We start from the raw sequence: 21007 nt of genomic DNA on the forward strand, positions 1-21007 counted from the left end.
TTGTGAGATTTTTGACTCAGGCATGTCTGGAATTCCTGTAAAATTTTGTCATGGAGATGTAGACTTTGGTGGACTTTGGATGCAGCCATTTATTCATTAATTTACAGATTTCCCCCACTATCTAAAGTAGAGTGTTCCTATGAAAACTTTTTAAACCAATTACCATCAATTTATATGGGAGAAACTTTTTTTTTTTTTTTACCATTCCCAGACCTCCCAAAATAACCTACGAAATTATACCAAACAACATATAAAACCTAAAATAATACTAACATATAGTAAAATCAAGAATGATATTATAAATATACAGCCTGTATAAAGTAGGAATAATGTATGTGCAGTGTAATTTCACTTAGCAGAACTGGGAAAACAGCAAGCACATTCAAAGGCTGAGAGGAGATAGTGGTGGTTGTGGTGTCAGGCTGAGTCAGAGGTTGGGGTGATGGGATGTACAGGATACTGGGATAGGAGAGAGAGGAAGAGGTCATCTGTTAACATCTCATCATTATCTGATCCCTCAGGGCAGGCAGGTCACTAACGTCTACACCTTCTTCTGTGTCTGCTTACCTCGATGTTGAAGGTAGAGGTCGTTGTCTTCTGTGGCTGATGTGGCCAATGTGAAAGGCTTGAAACATGACTATAACACTGAACGCTGTTTTCACTTTTTGCCCTTTTTTGTAAAAGTGAAAATTCCCTTTGGATTTCTTGTGGCTAGCAAAAACAGGTACTAATGTAAGTCTATCTTAAAAGCAAAGTGGCATAAAGCCACCTTTCTGTTAGCAAGGAAACCTGTAATAAACCTCTAATGAAAGGCTATTGAGTTTTCAGAAATGTGAGTGGTCCATATGAGTGGAATAGGGCATTCTGAATAGGAAGATTCATTTCCTTAAGGGAGATGCTCTTCTCACTCTGGTCTCTTCTCAAGTTAGTCACAAGGGAGTGTGGTAAAGAGAGATTTCCTTCTGATCCCTGTTCCTAAGGACAAGAAACTGAGATAACCATTTACAGCAGTCAGAAATAAAGGGAACCTGCATTGGATTTTACCTCTTGTGACTTCAGGGCAGCAAATGTGGGTAATAGGGCATGCTATACTAATCTTACTACAAATATTTATCAATTATTAGTAGAAGAATTTCTGTCCTTTTCTTAAATACTCCTAAAAATCTCTAATTCCATTAGCAGTTAGCATTTTCTTTTTATTATTTTCATTTTCTCTTCTGTCTTAGAGGTTTAATGGCACAAATGATGTAGTTATTTAATCAACAAATAGAAACTGAGCATCTATCCTGTACCAGGCTTTGTTTTTAAACACCATAGATACAGTGGTGAATAAGATGAAAAGTCTGTGCTCTCATAGGGCACATAGGGTTGTTTGTTTTCTTGTTCTTTAGTTTTGAGATTTCTTTATGTATTCTGAATACAAATTATGTCAGACGTATGATTTACAAATATTTCTTCTAGTCTATATTTTCATTCTCTTAATAGTGTCTTTCAAAGAACACAAAATCTTAAATTTGATAAATTCTAATGTCTGTTTTTTAAATTATGGATTGAACTTTTAGTGTCACATTTAAGAGATCTTTTGCTAATCCCAAAGTCCAACAATTTTTCTATTATGTTTTTTTCTCTAAGTGTTATGGAATTTAAGTTTATGATCTATTTTAAATTAATTTTCCTATATGGTATGGGCTGTTGATCTAAGCAGATTTTTTTTGCACATGGATATCTTATTATTCCAACACTTTGTTGAAAAGTACTTCAGACTCAAGATAAGTGAACAAAGATATCTCGATGCAGAGTAGTGGTGGGGGGAGGAGAGAAGATATGTGGATCTGGCACTGTTGGGGAATGAATGCCCTTGTACTTCTGAGTAGAGTGAGTTAAATGAAAGTGTAGGGAGTGGAGTTGCGGGGTGAAATGGAAAGTTTATGGTTTTTTATGAAACTGTTTTCAAAAGAGGCTCTACTATTTTATATTCCCATGAGTTTTTCCACAACCTTATCAACACTTGGCATTGTCTGTGTTTTTAATCACGGCCATTCTAGTGGGTGTGCAGTAATATCTCATTTTGGTTTTAATTTGCACATCCTTAATGAGTGATGATACTGAATATCTTTCATAAACTTATTAGCCATTTGTATATCTTCTTTGGTGAAATATCTGTTTAAATATTGTGTGTATTTTCTGATCTGGTTATTTCTTTCCTCAATATTGTAAGATACAATGAAGATTGTAAGAATTTAATTACAATTAAATTGTAAGACACAATTTAGAAAATAAAAAGCCAAGTCATAACCAAGAAAATACATTTTCAAAATATATATCTGATAATGGACTCGTATTAAGAAAACATAAACAACTCCTAACTTACTATGTTTGTATGGTTTATTATTTTCCATTCTTTACTTTTAACCTACCTATATCATATTTGAAGCAAGGTTCTTGTGGACAGCATGCAGTCGGATCATTTTTAAATTCACTTTGATAATCTCTGTCTTTTAATTGGACTCAATTTAATTTATTTAGACCATTATTGACCTATTGATGTCTGAGGGCTTACTCTACTTTGTATCGTTTTCTATTTGTTCCCACTGTTTCTTGTTCCTCTGTTTCACCTTTTATTGACTTTCTATGGATTAGGTGATCTTTCTCAGAATTTAATTTTGATTTATCTATAGTGATTTGAAGTGTATGTCTCTCTATAACTTTTTAGTGGTTACTCTAGGTATCACGATATACAAAGTAACTTGCATAGTCTCCTGGTATTGACATTTTATAATGTGGAGTAAAGTGTAGAAAATTTTCTTCTAGTTCTTCCTTTTATCCTTTTCCATTTTAAAAAATTGTCTTAAGTATTTTCTCTGCATAGATTGAGTGCCATATCAGATGGTGTTATTACTTTTATTTCAAATGTGAAAAATAATTTTAAAAAATGATGAGGATAGTCTATTACATTTAGCTCTATTTTTAGACATTCCATAGTTCTTCCTTCCAGATGTTCCAAGCCTCCTTCTGTTACTCTTTCCTTTCTGTTTGGTATACTTCTTTTAGCCATTCGTCAAGGGTCGGTATGTTGATGACAAATTATCTTAGACTTCCTTCACCTGGGAATTATTTATTTCCCCTTTATTCCTGAAGGATATTGCCAGTGGATATAGAATTCAAAACTCGTAATTTTTCCTTTTTAAAGCTTGAAAATGTTGAGTTCCTTTCTTTTTCTTCATTATTTCAGATGAGGAATCTGGTGTCATCCTAATCATTGTATCTCTCCAGATTATTTATCACTTCTCTCTACTTTCATTTAAGATTTTGTTTTGTTTTGTTTCCAGTTTTCAAAAGTTTAACTCTGATCAGTCATGGCATGGATTTCTTTGGATTTATTGTTTGAAGCTTGCACAGCTCTTGAATCTGTAGGTTTGTCTTCAGTTGAATTTGAGAAATTTTCAGCCACTGTGTTTTGGAATATTGTTTTCAGCCTTAGAACTCTTCCTCTTTGCCTTCTGTGACTCAAAAAGCATAAATATTACATGTTTTGTTATTGTTCTTAAGGTTTCTGAGGCTCTGTTTATTTTTTTCTAGTCTATTTTTATCTGTTATTCACATTATATAATTTCTTCTGATTCATCCTTCAGTTCACTATTTTTTTCCTCTGTTGTCTCCAATCTACTCTGAAGTCCATTCTGTGAATTTTTTGCTTTACCTATTGTAAATTTTAATTGTAGAATTCCTTTTTTGTTCTTAAAATTTAATTTGTTTTTAAAGAGAAACTTACATATGTTAAGTTCAAAACATCAGTGACATGAGCTAAAGTTGGTTACGTTAACATATTCAATCAACTGTTTTAACTATGCTATCGATACATTGCTAAAGTTATGTAGTCCTTTTTTGCTCTTTCTTTTTTTCTTTTAGATTTTTCATTATTTATTTATTTATTTAATTTTAATTTTTACTTTTTCTCCCCAAAGCCCCCGGTACATAGTTGTGCATTTTTAGTTGTGGGTCCCTCCAGTTGTGGCATGTGGGATGCCGCCCCAGCATGGCCTGATGAGCAGTGCCGTGTCCGCGCCCAGGATCCGAACCAGCGAAACCCTGGGCCGCCACAGTGGAGCGTGCAAACTTAACCACTCGGCCACGGGGCCGGCCCCTTTTGCTGCCTTTTTTTGATTAAAGTTTTTATTTTGATAAAATTAAAGATTCAACTGTATGCAAATGTAAAAAGTAATAGAGATCCTGTGTACCCTCTACCAAGTTTCCTCCCCACGGTCACGTTTTGCAAAACAGCACTAAATATCACAACCAAAACTTTAACATAACCCTTTTATAGTCATACCAATTTCTTTCTCAACCCCACCTTCTTCTTGACACCCAGCAACCACTAATTTGTTCACCATTTCTACAATTTTGTCATTTCAATAATGTATAAATGGAATCATATGGTATATAACATTTTGACATTTTTTTGTCGCTGTATAATTATCTGAATATTTATCCGAATTGTTGTATGTGTCAATAGTTTGTTTCTTTTTACTGATGAATAGTATACCATGGTATGAAAGTACAGAAGTTTGTTTAACCATTCACACTTGGAAGGAAAACTGTTATTTCCAGTTTTTGGCTATTATGGATAAAACTTCTGTAACATATGTGTATAGGTTTTTGTGTGAACTTAAGTTTTCATTTTACTGGGATAAATGCCTGGGAGTGCAATTGCTGGGTTGAATGGTAATTGCATGTTTAGTGAGTCAAGAAAGAAGAAAATTCTGCCATTTTTGATAACATGGATGGACTTTGCGGACATTATGCTAAATGAGATGTCAGAGAAGACGAATACCATGTGATATCAACTATATGTGGAATCGAAAAAAGTGAAACTCATAAAAACAGAGTGGAATAGCAGTTACCAGAGGCTGAGAGGTGGAGGAATTGGGGAGATGTTTAAGGGTACAAAATTGCAACTAGTAGATAAGTAAATCAGGAGATCTAATGCACAGCATAGTGATTATAGTCAGCAATATTGTATTATAAACTTCAAAGTTGCTAAGAGACTAGATTTTAATTGTTCTCACCACACACACACAAATATTAATTATGTGACAAGATAGATGTGTTAGCTAATGCTATGGTGGTAATCACATAGCAATATATAAATATATCAAATTAACACATTGTACACCTTAAACTTTCACAATGTTGTATGTCAATTGTATCTCAAAATAAAGGAAAAGCAAAAGAAAATGAATTTGGATTGAGAAAAAAAGAGAGAAACTGACAAAATGCTTTCCAGAGTGGCTATGGTATCGTTTTACATTCCCTCCAGTAGTATACGAGTGATCCGGTTTCTCCATATCTATGCCGTGATTTAGCATTGTCACTATATTTTATTTTAGCCATTCTGATAGGTGCAAAATGATATTTCATTGTAGGTTTATTTTTTATTACCGTAATTCCTGATAATATTGAACATAATTTCATATGCTTATTTGCCAGGTATATATATTCTTCAGTGACCTGTCTCTTCATATCTTTTGTTAGTTTTGTAATAGGACTATTTCTTTTTAAGCATTGAGTTTTGATATTTTAAAAAAATGCATTTTAGATACATTCCAGGAAGTCCTTTGGTCAATAGCTGGATTACAAATATTGCATGTAGCTTGTCTTTTCATCCTTTAAAAGAGGTTTCATAAAGACGAAGTTTTTAATTCTAATGAAGTACAATTTATCAGTTTTTCCTTCTATGGATCACGCTTTTGGTATCAACTCTAAGAACTCTTTGCCTAGCCTTACATCCTAAAGATTTTCCCCCTACTTTTTCCCTAAAAGTTTTATAGGTTTTGTTTTAATACATGTCTGTGATCCATTTTGAATTATTTTTTAATAAGATGTGAGACTTAGATTGAGGTTATTTATTTATTTTTGACTGTGAATGTCCAATTGCTCCAGCAGCATTTATTGAAAAGAGTGTCTTTCTTCTATTGAACAACTTTTGTACTTTTTCAAAACTCATTTGGGCATATTTGTGTGGGTCTATTTTAGGGTTCCTTATTGTCTTTTGTTGAGCATTGTATTTATCAGTTCACCAATACCACACAGGTTTGCTTATTGCAGCCGCAGCTATATAAGTTTTGAAATCAGCTAGGATGATATTTTTTAATTTTATTCTTTCTTTACAAATTTTTTTGTATTGTAGTTTCTTTGCTCTTCTATATAAAGTTTAGAACACACTTGTTTTATATCTATAAAAAGTATTGCTGAGATTTTGATGGGAATTGCTTTTAATCTGTATACTCACTTGGAGAGAATTAACAGCTTTACTATGTTGTCTTCCAATCCATGAACACAATAGGTCTCTCCATTTATTTTCTTGTATTTCTTTCATCAGCATTGTGTAGTTTGCAGCACAGAAATCCTGTACATGTTTTGTTAGGCTTACATGTAAGTATTTAATTTTTTTAACAATTGTAAATGATATCACTTTAATTTCAGCGTTCATGTGTTTATTGGTAATATATAGAATTACAACTGATTTTGATCCTGTGACCTTGCTAAACTCATTTATGTCTTCTAGGAATTTTAAAGTAGATTCCTTGGGATTTTCTATGTAGAAAATTAGTTCATCTGCAATTAGGGACATTACTATTTCTTTGTTTCTTTTCTGTATCCTCTCATTTCCTTTTCTTTATTGCACTGACCAATGCTTTCTGTACATTGCTCAATAAAAATGATGGTAGTGGACATCTCTGTCTTATTTCCAATCACAGGGAAAGCATTCAGTCTTTCACCATCAAGTATAATGTTAGGTGAAGGTTTTTTGTAGCTGTTCTTTCTCAACTTGAGGAAGTTTTACTCTATTCCTACTTTCTGAGTTTTTTTAAATCATAAATGGTTTTTGAATTTAGTCAAATGTTTATTTTTTTGTGACTTGATTGGTATGATTATGTGCTTTTTCTTCTTTAGCTTGTTCATATAGTGGATTACACTTCTTGATTTTTCCAATATGGAACTATTCTTGCGTCCTTTGAATAAACTCTACTTGGTTGTAGTGTATAATTCCATTTAAATATTGCTGAATTTTGTCTGCTAATATGATGTTAAAGATTTCTTAAAAGGGGTATTAATATGTACGTTTCTTTTTTGTACTATCTTTGCCTGATTTTTGCATCAGCGTAATACTGACAACATAAAGTGAATTGGGAATTGTTCTCTTTACTTCTATTTTCTGGAAGAGATTATGCAGAATTGGTGTTAATTTTAAAACGTTTGGTAGCATTTCTCAATGAAAACATCTAGACCTGGAAATTTCTTCTTGGGAACTTTTTAAGTTACAAATTTAATTTCCTTAATCGTTATAGGACTATTCAACTTTTCTGTTTCATTTGGGTGAGTTGTGGTAGCTTGTGTTTTTTAAGGCATTGATTCATTTCATTTCTGTTGTCAAGTTTACGTGTGAAATTTTTTCTTACTGTGTTCTTATTATCATTTTGATGTTTGCAGTGATATTTGCTGTTTTTCCCCCTTCATGTTGGTAATTTGTGTCAACTGTCTTTTTCCTTTGTCACTATTTCTAGTATTGTCAATTTTATTGATCTTTTCAAATAGCTAAATATATGTTTCATTGTTTTTCTCTATTGTTTTTCTGTTTTTGGTTTCACTGATTTTTGCTTTTATCTTTATTATTGCTTTTCTTCTGTTTTCTTTGGTCTTCTGCAAGAGGGATTTGTCCATTTTCCTTATGTATATACTCAATCATTTATTTATGTCACTATGGACACATGAATATTTATTTTATACTTTAGACTATAATCCAAAGATACTTCATTTATTTTGTTGTTCAAATTGTTCCAGTTTGGGCCATTGAGAACACTTTCAATTGGCTCCTGTGTCTCTTTGACATAACACCATCTTTATGTCTGTGTGAGTGTGTGTGTGTGTGTGTATATGTATGTCTGTTCAGGTCAGCACTTCTTTACTTTCTAACACTACAAGATGCTCCAGGCTTATCTTTTATATTTTCTGCCCCAGTTCCTGAGCTAGGTTCTTTTATTAGAGAACATAATTAGAAACCATTATCTGGGCACTAGATGTGGTTGCTGCTATAGGGTATCATTGCTTCTAGGCCCTCTAAGCTGACTGAATGAGGAAATATATGTATGTACACATATCTATAAATATGTCTATATGTGATCATTTGTAGCTATATTAAGTTAAACGTGAATTCATGCCCATGACTCCAACTCTAATCCATTACCACATGCTTTCTCCCCTTGCTTGTTTTTAAGCTGCCATTCTCACAGTAAGGCACCTGACTCCCACATCCTGCCATTGATTTACCTAATTTTTCAGTCCCAGTATGCCTGTATAGTCGTCTCAGAATTGTTAACCTCTACCCTTGTGGGAAATCACTTTGTCAACTAGAATACAGTGCTGATGTTTCTTTAATTTTTGCCTTTAATCTTTCAGACTACAGTTATATCCAAAGTGACCTAGGTCAGCACCTTTTCCCATTGTCCCCTTCAGTGAAGTTGCAATATACCTGCAATAGAGTTAGATTGTTTTGTCACATTCTCCATTTCTTCCTGGAATCCCCAACATCCTAAACTAGTTTTTATATTGTATGCATTAATTTTTCACTCTTTGTCTGTAAAACACTATGGGTTTTGACAAATGCATAGTGTAATGAATTTACCAGATCTTAGCAGGAAAGTATCTGTTCTCTCACCATTAAGTATGATGTTAACTTTAGGTTTTTTGTTGATGTTCTTTACCAAGTATGGCAAGGTAGGCCCTCTCTATTCCTAGTTTGCTGAGAGTTTTTATCAAGAATGAGTTTTGGATTTCGTTAAATGCTTTTTCAGTGTTACTTGATACAATCATAATTTTTCTTCTTTATCCTCTCACATTGATTTTTGAATGCTGGGTCAGCCTTGCATATCTGGAATTAATCCCACTTGATCATGGTTTATAATTATTTTTATGTATGTTGGATTTGATTTCCTATGTTTTGTTAAGGATTTTCATATCTATATCCATGAGAGATATTGGTCTGCAGGGTTTTTTTCTTCTAATGTCTTTATCTGTTTTGGGTAGTAGGGCAATGCTGGCCTCATTGAATGCTTTAGGAAGTGTCTCTTCTGCTTCTATTTTTTTGTAAGAGACTGAAGAGAATTGGTATTTTTCTTCCTTAAATGTTTTGGTAGAATTCAACAATTAAACCATCTGGGCATGTGGTGTTTTTTGGAAGTTTATTATTTATGGATTCACTTTTTAAAATAGATATAGGGGACTTCAGGCTATCCACGTATCCTGTATGAGTTTTTGTAGTTTGCGTCTTTTTGTGAAGTACTCCATTTCATTTATCACATAAGTGGGAAAAGTGTTCTATATAGTATTCTTTTGTTATCTTTTTAATGTTCATAGCATCAGTAGTGACAATCCCTTCTTCATTTCTGATATTGGCAATTTCTGTCTTCTTTATATCTTGGTTATCCTGGTTAGCGGTTTATCAATTTTATTTATTTTTCCAAAGAACTAACTTTTGGTTTTTTCAATTTTTTTCTCCATTGTTTTTAATTTCACTGATTTTTGAACTAACTTTTGTTGTTGATTATCTTGTGCTTGCTTTAGGCTTAGATTGCTTGCCTTCCTCTGGTTTCTTATTTTTTTTTTTCTAACACATACGTTTAATGTTGCAAGTTTCACTTTAACTTTTGTTTTTGCTGCATCCCACACATTTTTATCAGTTGTGTTTTCATTTAGTTCAGAATATTTTTTACGATTTTTATTTTTTAACTTTATTGAGGAAGAATTGACAAATTTAATTGTATATACTTAAATTGTACAATGTGATGATTTGATACACATATATATTGTTGTATGATTACCAAGATCAAGAAAATTAACACATCTATCACCTCACCAAGTTAACACCTTGTGTGTGTGTGTATATGTGTGTATGTGGTGACAATACTTAAGATACACTCTCACCAACTTTCAAGTATATAGTAACGTATTATTAACTATAGTCACAATACTGCATATCTGATCTTCAGAACTTTTTCTCCCTATAATTGAAAATTTGTAGCCTTTGAGCTACATCACCCCATTTCCCCCCCTCCCAGCTCTAGCAAACACTATTCTATTCTCTGTTTCTATGAAATTGGCTTTTGTTTTTTTCTTACATTCTACATGTAAGTGATATCATATATTATTTCTCTTTCTCTGCCTGGCTTATTTCACTTTGCCCTCCAGATTCATCCTTGTTATCACAAGTGGCAAGATATTTTTCTTTACTAAGGCTGAATAATATTCCATTTATATATCTATATATCTATCTCATATGTTCTTTATCCATTTGTTTGCCAGTATTTTGTCCCAATCCAAAGGTTGCCTTTTCACTCTGTTGATTGTTTCCTTTGCTGTGCAGATTTTTAGTTTGATGTAGTCCTTTTGTCTATTTTTGCCCTTGTTGCACATGTTTTTGGTGTCCTAACCAAAAAATCATTGCCAAGACTAATGTCATGAAACTTTTCCCTTATGTTTTCCTATAAGAGTTTTATGGATTCAGGTCTTAGGCTAAGTCTTTAATATATTTTGAGGTAATTTTTGTGTATAGTATAAAAGATAAGGGTCATATTTGTTCTTTTGCATAACAATATCCAGTTTCCCAACACCTTTATTGAAGAGACTGTACTTTCTCCATTGTGTATTCCTGGCACCTCTGTTGAAGATCAGCTGACAATATACACATGGATTTATTTCTGGGCTCTCTATTCTGTCCCATTGATTTAGATGTCTGTGTTTGTGCCAGTACCATATTATTTTGATTACTGTAGCTTTGTAATATATATATATATATATATATATTTACTGAGGAACATTAGCCCTGAGCTAACATCTGTTGCCAGTCCTTTTCTTTTATTGCCAGAGGACGATTATCTCTGAGCTAACATTGATGCCAATCTTCCTCCACTTTATATGTACGTTGCTGCCACAGCATAGCTGATGAATGATGTAGGTCTGCACCCAGGATCTGAACCTGTGAACCCAGGTTGCTGTAGTGGCGTGCACCAAACTTAACTACAATGCCATGGGGTTGGCCCCTTTAATATATTTTGAAGTCAGGAAGTATTATGCCTCCAGCTTTGTTCTTCTTGTTCAAAATTACTTTGGCTATTTGGGCCTTTTGTGGTTACCTATGAATTTTACAATTTTTTTTCTATATTTGTAAAGTATTCCATTGGGATTTTGACAGGAGTTTCACTGGGTCTGCAGCTTGCTTGGGTGGTATGGACACTTCGGCAGTATTAAGTCTTCCGATCCATAAACACAGGATATCTTTCCGTTTATTTATGTCGACTATATTTCATTGGTGTTTCCTAGTGTTCCATGTACAGATCATTCACCTCCTTGCTTAAGTTTATTGCTAAGCGTCTTATTCTTTTTGATGCTATTGTAAATGAGATTGTTTCTTTAGTTTCATTTTTGAATAATTCATTGTTTATGTATAGAAGCACAACTGATTTTTTTATGTTGATTTTGTATCCTGGAACTTTACTGAATGCATTTATTTGTTCTAACAGTTTTTTAGTAGAGTCTAGAGTTTTCTACCTATGTGATAATGTCATCCACAAACAGTGATAATTTTACTTTTTTCTTTCTGATTTGGATGATTTTATTTATTTTTCTTGTCTAACTGCTCTGGCTTGGATTTCCAGTACTGTGTTAAATAGAAGTGGCAAGAGTGGGCATCCTAGTCTTGTTCTAGACCTTAAAGGAAAATAGTCCACCTTTGAGTTATTCATCATTGAGTGTGATATTATTTGTGGGCTTTTCATATATGATCTTTATTGATTTGAGATAAGTTTCTTCCATATCTAATTTGTTGAGAGTTTTTTTTATCATGAAATAGTGTTGAATTTTGTCATATATTTTTTCTGTATCTATTGAGATGATCGTGTGATATTTATCCTTCATTCTATGAAAACAGTGTATCACATTGATTGATCTGTGTATATTGAACCATCCTTGTATCCTAGGGATAAATCCTACTTATTCATGTTTTTTTCTTTCTTTCAGTAGTTTGAATATATCATCCTACCCTCTCTTGACTTGCAAGGTTTCTACTGAGAAATCTGCTTATAGTCTTACGAGGATTCCCTTTTCTGTGACTAGCAGCTTTTCTCTTGTTGCTTTCAAAATTCTCTTTGTCTTTGACTTTTGACAGGTTAATTATAGTATGTCTCAGTGTAGACCTTTTTAGGTTCAACATATTTGGAATTGTTTGATCTTCCTGAATCTAAATTTCCATTTTCCTCCCAGATTTGAGAAGTTTTCAGTCATTATTTCTTTAATCTTTCTTCCTTCTCTTCTTTTTCTGCTCCTTTTTGGACTTCTCTGATGCATATATTTATTCACTTGATATTATGCTGTAGGTCACATAAGCTTTATTTACTGTTTTCATTCTTTTTTTTTTTTTCATTTTGCTTCTTTGGATACTTTTAAATTATCTGTCTTTGAGCTGTCCAATTGTTTCTTCTGCTTGATTAAGTCTGCTCTTGAAGCTCTTTGTTAAGTTTTTCAGTGCATTTGTTGTATTCATGATTTCCAGAATTTCTGTTTGGTTCTTTTCTTTGGGTTCTATCTCTTTGTAGGACTTCTCATTTTGTCTATGTATTGTTTTCCTGTTTTCATTTGTCTATCTGTGTTCTATTTTAGCTCACTAAGCTTCAAGTCCATTATTTTAAACTCTTTGTTAGGTAATTTATACATCTCCATTTCTTTGGGATTGGTTGCTGGAGCTTTATTTTGTTCCTTTGGTGGTGGCATGTTTCTCTGACTCTTCATGTTTCTTGAAGCTTTGCATTAGTTTCTGTGCATTTGAAGAAGCAGTTACCTCTTCAAATCTTTATGGACTGGCTTTGAAAGGGAAAATCCTTCACCACTCAGCTCTGCTAGAGACTCTGGGCATCTTTCAAATCTTTTCTATAGATGCACTTGTTCCACTCCTCCCTCTCCCTCTTGGGGAGTCTTAGCACTGTGTGTCTCTTTTTGATCCTGCAAAGCCATGTTGGATGCTGATATTTGTCTGCTTTTTCCCCATAGGGCAGTGCATTGAGATGCTGAGATGATGGACACAAGTTCCACTACTCTGTTTTCTTCCTGAAGAAGCAGCATCATGTTGTGTGCCTTCTTTTAACGCTGCAGAGTTGAGCCAACTGCTGAGATCTATGCTGGCTGCTGAGATCCACATCCCATCTGCAGTGTTGCATGGGGCACTGGCTGCAAGGGCATATTTAGGCCACTGGCAGTGTACATGGGCAGGCTGATGGTGGTCGTGGGCTGACTATTGTGAGCCTCACTTTTTCCCTATGTTTTCAGCTGCTCCCAGATGATCCAGCTGTGCTGATTCCCTTATTGCTCTGCATAGGGTAAGATGAAACCTGCTTCTTGGGCAGTGCCTTCAAAGACTTGGGAAGCCTGACACTTACTTTGTTCTTTCTTTCCCCTCTGGGGCAAATTATGGGCCTAGGAGATTTCTCTCAGAACTGAGCTCTGGCAGCTTGGGGGAGAGGTGATGTAGGTAAACTGAAACTGTTCTTATTACTCATTTCAATGTGGCTGTTGTTGGTTATTGTGCTCCATGAGGGTGCTGGAATCTCTCAGTTGGACCACAGAGCTCTCATAAAGGTATTTTCATCCATAGATAGTTGTAAATTTTGTGTTTCTGTGGGTACATGAAGGCTGGGACTTCCGATTCTACCATCTTGCTGACATCACTCCGTGGTTGCGATGCTATAGTTTTGCAAGATGTTACCCTTGGAAAAACTGAGAAGAGAGTATTTGGTATCTGTCTTAGTCAGTTCAGGTTGCTATAACAGAATACTGTAGACTGACTGGCTTACATAACAGAAATTTATTTCTCACAGTTTTGGATGCTAAAACGTTTGATATCAGAGTGCAAGCATGGTCAAGTTCTTGTAAGGTTCTCAGATTTCAGATGGCCATCTTCTTGGTGTATTTTCACATGGCAGAAAGAGGAAGCAAGGTCTCTCATGTCTCTTTTATAAGGGCACTAATCCTATCATGAGATCTCCATCCAAATGACCTAATTAGCTCCCATAGGCTTCTTCTCTAAATATCCTCATATTGGTGATTAGGGTTTCAATATATGAATTTGGGGGCACACAAAAATTCAGTTCATTGTGGTATCTCTTTGTATTATTTCCTACAGCTGCATATGAATCTACATTTATCAAAAAAATTAAAAATGAATGTAAAATTAGGACATTTTCAGACATTAAAAAAATAAAATAAATCATCTGCAGCAAGTTTTCAGGACAAGAAGTGTTACAGAAGGCCCTTCAAGACTTTGGAAAATAATACCTACCACATGGAAATCTGGATCTACCAAAGCAATAAAGGGTACCAGAAAAAGTAACTAGATGGGTAAATATAAAATCATTTTTGTATTATTTTATCTTTAAAAATAATGACCTATTCAGATCAAAAAATAATAATAATGTATTTTGGAGTTTATTTCAGATGTAGAAGTAGCAGTAAAGTGTATGACAGCAATCACAATAGTAATTTTTATCAACTATTTAAGAGAAGAAATAATGTCAATTACATAAAATTGAAGGGTTTTAGAATACTTACCAGCTCAGTTTTTGAGGCCAGTATTATTCTGATACCAAAATTAGACAAAAAAGTGTTTTAATAATTGAAATATACAAACCGATATCCCTCAAGAACATGTATTTAAAAACCCTGAAAAAGTTTTAGCATATTAGATCTAACAATATCTAAAAGAATAATACATAATGACTAATTGGACTGTGTTCCAGGAATGAAGATAGACTTAACATTGGAAATGGAATATTATAACACACCATATTCAGAGACTTAAAAAAATATGATCATCTCAGTAGATGCAGCAAAAGCCTTGAACGATGTACAACATTCTTTCCTGATTAAAACAGTTAACAAATTAGGAACAGAAGGGAATTTCTTCAATGTGATAAAGAACATCTATTAAAAATCCCACAGCTAACATCATGAAAGCCTAAGTGCTTTCCCATAAGATCAAGAACAAGACATAGATGTTAGCTTGCTCCACTTATATTTAACATTTTACTGGAAGTTTTATCCAGTGCAATAAGATGATAAAGAGAAATAAAACACATCAAGACAATAAAGGAAATAGTAAAACTGTCTTTATCTGCAGATGGTGGTTGTCCACACAAAAAATCATATAGAATATACAAAAATGCTACTAAAACTAATAAGTGAGTTTAACAAATTTTTTCATGTAAAGTCAATATACAAAATAATGTTGGTAGCAACAAATCACAGATTGAAACAAAAAAGATTATTTACATAGCATCAAAATATGAAATATTTAGAGATAAATTTGACAAAATATGTTCAAGCTCTGCACGCTAAATTCTACATAGCTTTACTGAGACAAATTAAAGAAGACCTACTAAATCAAGGTATATACTGTATTTGTGAATTAGAAGACTCATTGTCAAGTTGTCAGTTTTTTTCCGTATTGATCTATACATTCAAGACAATCCCAAGCAAAACCCAAGTAGATGCTATTATATAAATTGACAAGATGGCTTTAGGATTCATATAGAAGTGTAGAGGACTTAGAATACCCTAAACAACTTTAAATAGGAAAGATAAAGATGGAATACTTACAACTGATTTTAAGACTTAAAGACCTGCAACAATCAAGACAATGTCATATTGGCACCAAGGAATAATAAAATATAATGCACAGAAATAAATCCATGCATAAATGGTCAATACATTTTTGCAAATGTGCAAAGCAAACTCAATAAAGGATGATCTTTGCAACAAATGTTTCTGAAACAATTGGACATTCCTATGCAAAAGACATAAAAAGCAAAAATTTGCTTTATACCATGCATCATATACAAAATTTAACTTAAAATACATCATAAGCTTACATGTAAGATCTAAAATGAGTTAGCTGATGACTGGACAGAGATGTTATTACATGCCTTGAACCACAAAGTCTCCAAGTCTTCATATGGAGCTATATTTGTGTTGGGTATATTTTCTATGTCCTAGCAGGCAATTTAAAACTCTACCAGCTTTCACTTCCCACGTGCACATAACCTCAAGGTCAACCAGAGTGAGAAACTAGGGCTTTCTCAGGTCTTTCTTGGGCATGCACACAACCCTTCATATATGTGTGGCCTTTTAGATTCTCAGGAATATATCAGAGATTTTCAAAGCTCCCTATGTACCTCCTCATTCCACAATTTTTCCTATTAAGATTTTGGTCAGCTTCTTATTTGCCCCAACTCTTACCACCAGCTCAGGCAGCTGCAATGTTGAACAGTTGCCACTGATTTTGTCAAATGTCCTGGGGAAATGCTGCTCCCAGTGACAAAGCTCTGAGTCATGTTAACTAAAGATGAGCCCTGCTAACAGGGGTTCCCAGTTAGCTGCCAGATAGGTCAAACAGTGACAATTCTCTAAGAATGAGCTTCTGGAGGAGTTCCAAATCCATTCTGCCCCTGCAGTGGTTGTTAGGCTTCTATTTTTCATGGCTACCATGGTTACAAGTTTGTTGACTTTCAAAGCTACCATAGAGCTGGGGAGAGGGGGTGGGAATGGAAGAAGTTAATGCCGCAAAGTTCTGTGTTCTTACTGAGATGTAACTGTTTTTCTTAAACACTCCTCAGATTGTTGCACGATCTTGGCTCACATCCAGAGTTATGAAAAAATAGATTTTGATAATTTTTACCGGTGTTCTCATTAGTTTTATGGAGGAATAGATTTTCGGAGGTCCTGCTCTGCCATTCCGGAAGTGCTTCAGTCATTATAAGATGTATATGGGATCAGAGTATAGAGAACAATAGGTAAATTATTTGTAAGTATGACCAACGTTACCTTAGGGATACCTGGGAATGACACTGTACCTATGTCTGTGTGTCTATGTTAGTGGCAGTGACCACATACGCTAGAGGATTGTGTGTTTCCCATTAATTTTTTGCTGTGTAACAAAGTATCCCAAAACTTAGTGCCTTAAAACAACAACAAGTATTTGTTTAGTCACAAATCCACAATTTGTGCTGGGTGTGGTAAGGAAGATTCACCTCTTCTTCACTTGATATTCACTGGGGCAGCCTGACTGAGGTTAGATGGCTCAACCACATACTTGGTAAGTCTTTTGTCTGAAAACTTAGCTGCTGGAGGCCTCAGTATCTCTTTAAGTCGGCTTCTCTTCACGGGTATTTTCATGTGGTCCATGGATGTTTGCCCTTCCTCAGAGCATGGTGACTAGTTCCAAGAGTAAGTGCCTTAGAGAACCAGCAAGAAACTACGTTGCCTTTAATGATCTAGCCTCAGAAGTCACATGACATCTTCCAAATTCAGAAGGGGAAGATATGGACCCCCCTCTACCTCTTGATGGGAAAGTGTCATAGTTTTGTTTCATGAAGAATATTTAAGATGGGAGATATTGCTGTGGTCATCTTTGGAAAATATAATTTTCCCTAATATCTTAGAATTTAGTAAAATTTTGAGAATGTGTGTGTATGTGTAATGGAGGATGATATAAGTTCAAGAACTCTTATTCAAAGTTGGGGAATCCTTATCTCAGAGAGAAGCTCCCTTGATTGAAGAGTGGTAAAACTTGCTCTTGAACATCTCACTCCGAAGCTTATATATATCTACAACATTCTGAACAAACATTACCTCATCATAGCTTCTCTAAATTCTGTGCTCTTTGGGTTTTACTGTTTTCAGATATTTATCCTGACTTAAATAGGAAAATTGTGAGTAATAATTAAAATAGGAAGTGGATATAAACTTGCCAATAAAAACTCTTAAGTAACAGAATATTTTTAAAGAAATGTCATTGTATTAAATTCTAACATTTCCAGTGATGGGGGACACAACTATATGTTTTAAAGATCTTCATATTATTTAAACAATAGCCTGAAATCATAAATCACTTGCATATTCATTATTTGAATGCAGCTGCTACTGTGTAAGTCCTTCATTTTATGAGGATATTTAGTCCACCTGATTACACGCATCATAATTTCCTTGGTATACCCTACCTTCAGGAATACTGGTGAACTTCTCCCTCAGAAGCTCCATGCTATAGGATGACCTATGCTTAGTGAAGAATAGTCAGAATGCTTAGTTAGTCACTCTTGTAGTATGTCCTTCCCTGCGAATTATCTTGTCTAAATAATGCTTTTGTTTCCTGTTCATTGACATATTCATCATAAAGAAAATATCAACTTGTGTCCTATTTGCATTGTAGGGAGGCTGGAAAAATGATAGTCTAATGTAGTTGTCCTCCTTTTGTCAAGTATTCTTTTTAATCTAATTAAAACCCTACAATGTAGTTATGTTTAACCTTATTATTGAAAGAGGACACTGAAAAATAAAGTAATATAAAATTTGCACAAGATTCTACATCTAGTGACTGGTGGAATCAGAATTAAAATACTAGTATGTCCAACTGAGTTCAAAATCCACATTATTTCTACCACTTAGCTATATACTATCTTGAGTGGGAGAATAAAGATACTGACACTTTCTAAATGAACCTGGGCAAGTCACTTTTTTCCTTATAGTTGTATTTTACATCCTAAAAATGTGATTTGTTCTCTTAACCTAGGTGATACAAAGTTTCATTTATTGTTTGTGCATTATATTTTTATCATAATCCTTTAATATGTATTATATACTCAATAAAATTATTCATAAAGAACAAAAGAAAGAATCATTTACTAAAATAAATGAAGATATAAATAGCATTTCACATACCTCTGAGTGATAGAAATTAGATCTTGGAGATTCTCTAGATCTCACCTGATCCAATCCTTTCACTTTACTGATGAGGAGTTTGTGAATGTCCACTTGAATGATTTACCCTCTCCATTTTATATTATTCTATTCTTTCTTTCTTTCTTGTTTTTTTTTGCTGAAGAAGATTGTCCCTGAGCTAACATCTGTTTCCAATCTTCCTCTTTTTGCTTGAAGAAGACTGTTGCTGAGCTGACATCTGTGCCACTCTTCCTCTACTTTGGATGTGGGACACAGCCGCAGCATGGCTTGATGAGAGGTGTGTAGGTTTGTGCTGGGATCTGGCCCACAACCTGGGGCCAGGCCACCAAAGCTGAGCATGTGAATTTAACCACTATACCATCAGCCAGCCCCACCCCTCTCCATTTTAATATGGGAATACCCGCTTTCCTGGCAGGCAAATTAAGTCACACACAGATTAGGGGGGTGGACTACCTTCTGGAGTCTCTTGGGAGCCTTCGCACAGAAGTCTTTGTAGAGCCCGCTTCACTTCCTTGTTCCGCAGAGTGTAAATGAAAGGGTTGAGCATGGGAGTGACTATTGTGTAGAAGACAGCAGGGGCCCCAGCTCCTGCCCCACTGGAGCGAGGTTGCAGGTAGATACAGACAGGTGGCATATAGTACAGGAGCACCACTGTGAGGTGGGAGGTACAAGTGGAGAAGGCACGCTGCCGGCCCTTGGTTGTGCGGATCCGCAACACTGCCGCCATGATGAAGACATAGGATATAACAATGAGAATTAGGCAACCTGCAGCCACAATGCCAATGTTGGCAAGCATGACAAGCTCATTAACTGTAGTGTCTGCACAGGCCAGCTTCAGCACAGGGGGGATGTCACAGAAGAAGTAGGCAATGTGGTGAGGCCCACAGTAGTGCAGGCAGAAGGTGAGGGAGGTATGGACTGCAGAGTGCACAGCACCTATGGCCCAAGTGATCCCAGCCAGCCCTGAGTACATGTGCCTGTTCATGACAACTGGGTAGTGTAGGGGTTGACAGATAGCCAGGTAGCGGTCATAGGCCATGACAGTGTACAGGAAGCACTCAGTGCTGGCCAGGAAGTGGAAGCAGTAAAGTTGTACAGCACAGCCCTCAAAGGAAATCACCTTCCCATCCAGAGTCAGGAGGCCTGCCATGACCTTGGGCACTGTCACTGTAGACAAGCATGCATCCAGGAATGAGAGGTGCCCCAGGAAGTGGTACATAGGGGAGCAGAGGTGGGTGTCAGAGCCCACAGTTATGAGAATGAGGAGATTTCCGGTCAAGGTGATACTATAGATGAGGAGGAAGAGGAGAAAGAAGAGGCTAGGATGTTCAGCTGTGTACATCAGACCCTCCAGGAAGAAGTGGCTCACCACAGTCTGGTTGGGGTCTTCTGTCTCCATGGTCATCCTCTCACACACAGAGTGGTTACGTATCCCCTTTGCAACAAAACTGACATCAACAGACTGATAAATAGCCATTCTCTTTTCCTGGAATGTCATTAGCCATTGGGCTGTGCCTTCTTGGTCTTGCCCCATAAATGAGAAAAAGATACACAGGTTCCATTCACTCTTTTGACCTGTTCTAATATTTTCTTGCCGCACTTTCAAAATGAATCTTTCTGTATGGGATCTACAACTGTTTTGAGGCATATAAAGGACTGTAAGAATTATTTTTAGAAATGTACTCCCTAAATAATGGCAGTATAAATATGGTTATAAATCTTACTCTCATGGAGCATATGGTTTTTGCAAATATTTCAGAACTCTGTTGCCGCTGCTCTCCTGATTTACTCTGCCATACTGCAGATGTGATAAGCAGATTCTTATTGTTGTGTGTCACCAGGGAGTTTCATCTCATCTTTTCGGGAGATTTGCCCAGAGTTTGGGTGCAATTACGTCAGCCAGAGACACAGCAGTTCCATCCACTCCTCACCCAGAGGGAATTCTTTGGAATTTCAGTCAACTCTCAAGTGTGTGACAATGAAGCCTTAGAGAACTGATTGAATAATTATCAGGACAAATTGTTCAGTACATTTCATGCTCTTCCTGTAAAGTTTTGTTTCAATCTTTTGGGAAATGTTTTCCTAGGCCTTTATTGTTGAGCGTGAATTGAAATTTAAGAGTTTTCTTTAATTCTTTCCATCCTTTACCTCCTAAGCCTAATTAGATGTT

General features: G+C 35.2%; 1 protein-coding gene across 1 annotated transcript; it reads right to left on the reverse strand.

The window, feature by feature from the left end:
- Positions 1 to 19273: 19273 nt before the first annotated feature.
- Positions 19274 to 20263, reverse strand: LOC124251946 (olfactory receptor 10S1). The gene has a single exon (XM_046684950.1). It carries the CDS (start codon positions 20240 to 20242, stop codon positions 19274 to 19276), a length of 969 nt encoding a protein of 322 aa, XP_046540906.1. The 5' UTR covers positions 20243 to 20263.
- Positions 20264 to 21007: the final 744 nt, after the last annotated feature.

Source organism: Equus quagga, chromosome 14 (assembly GCF_021613505.1).
Source record: "Equus quagga isolate Etosha38 chromosome 14, UCLA_HA_Equagga_1.0, whole genome shotgun sequence".
Classification (NCBI taxonomy): Eukaryota; Metazoa; Chordata; class Mammalia; order Perissodactyla; family Equidae; genus Equus; species Equus quagga.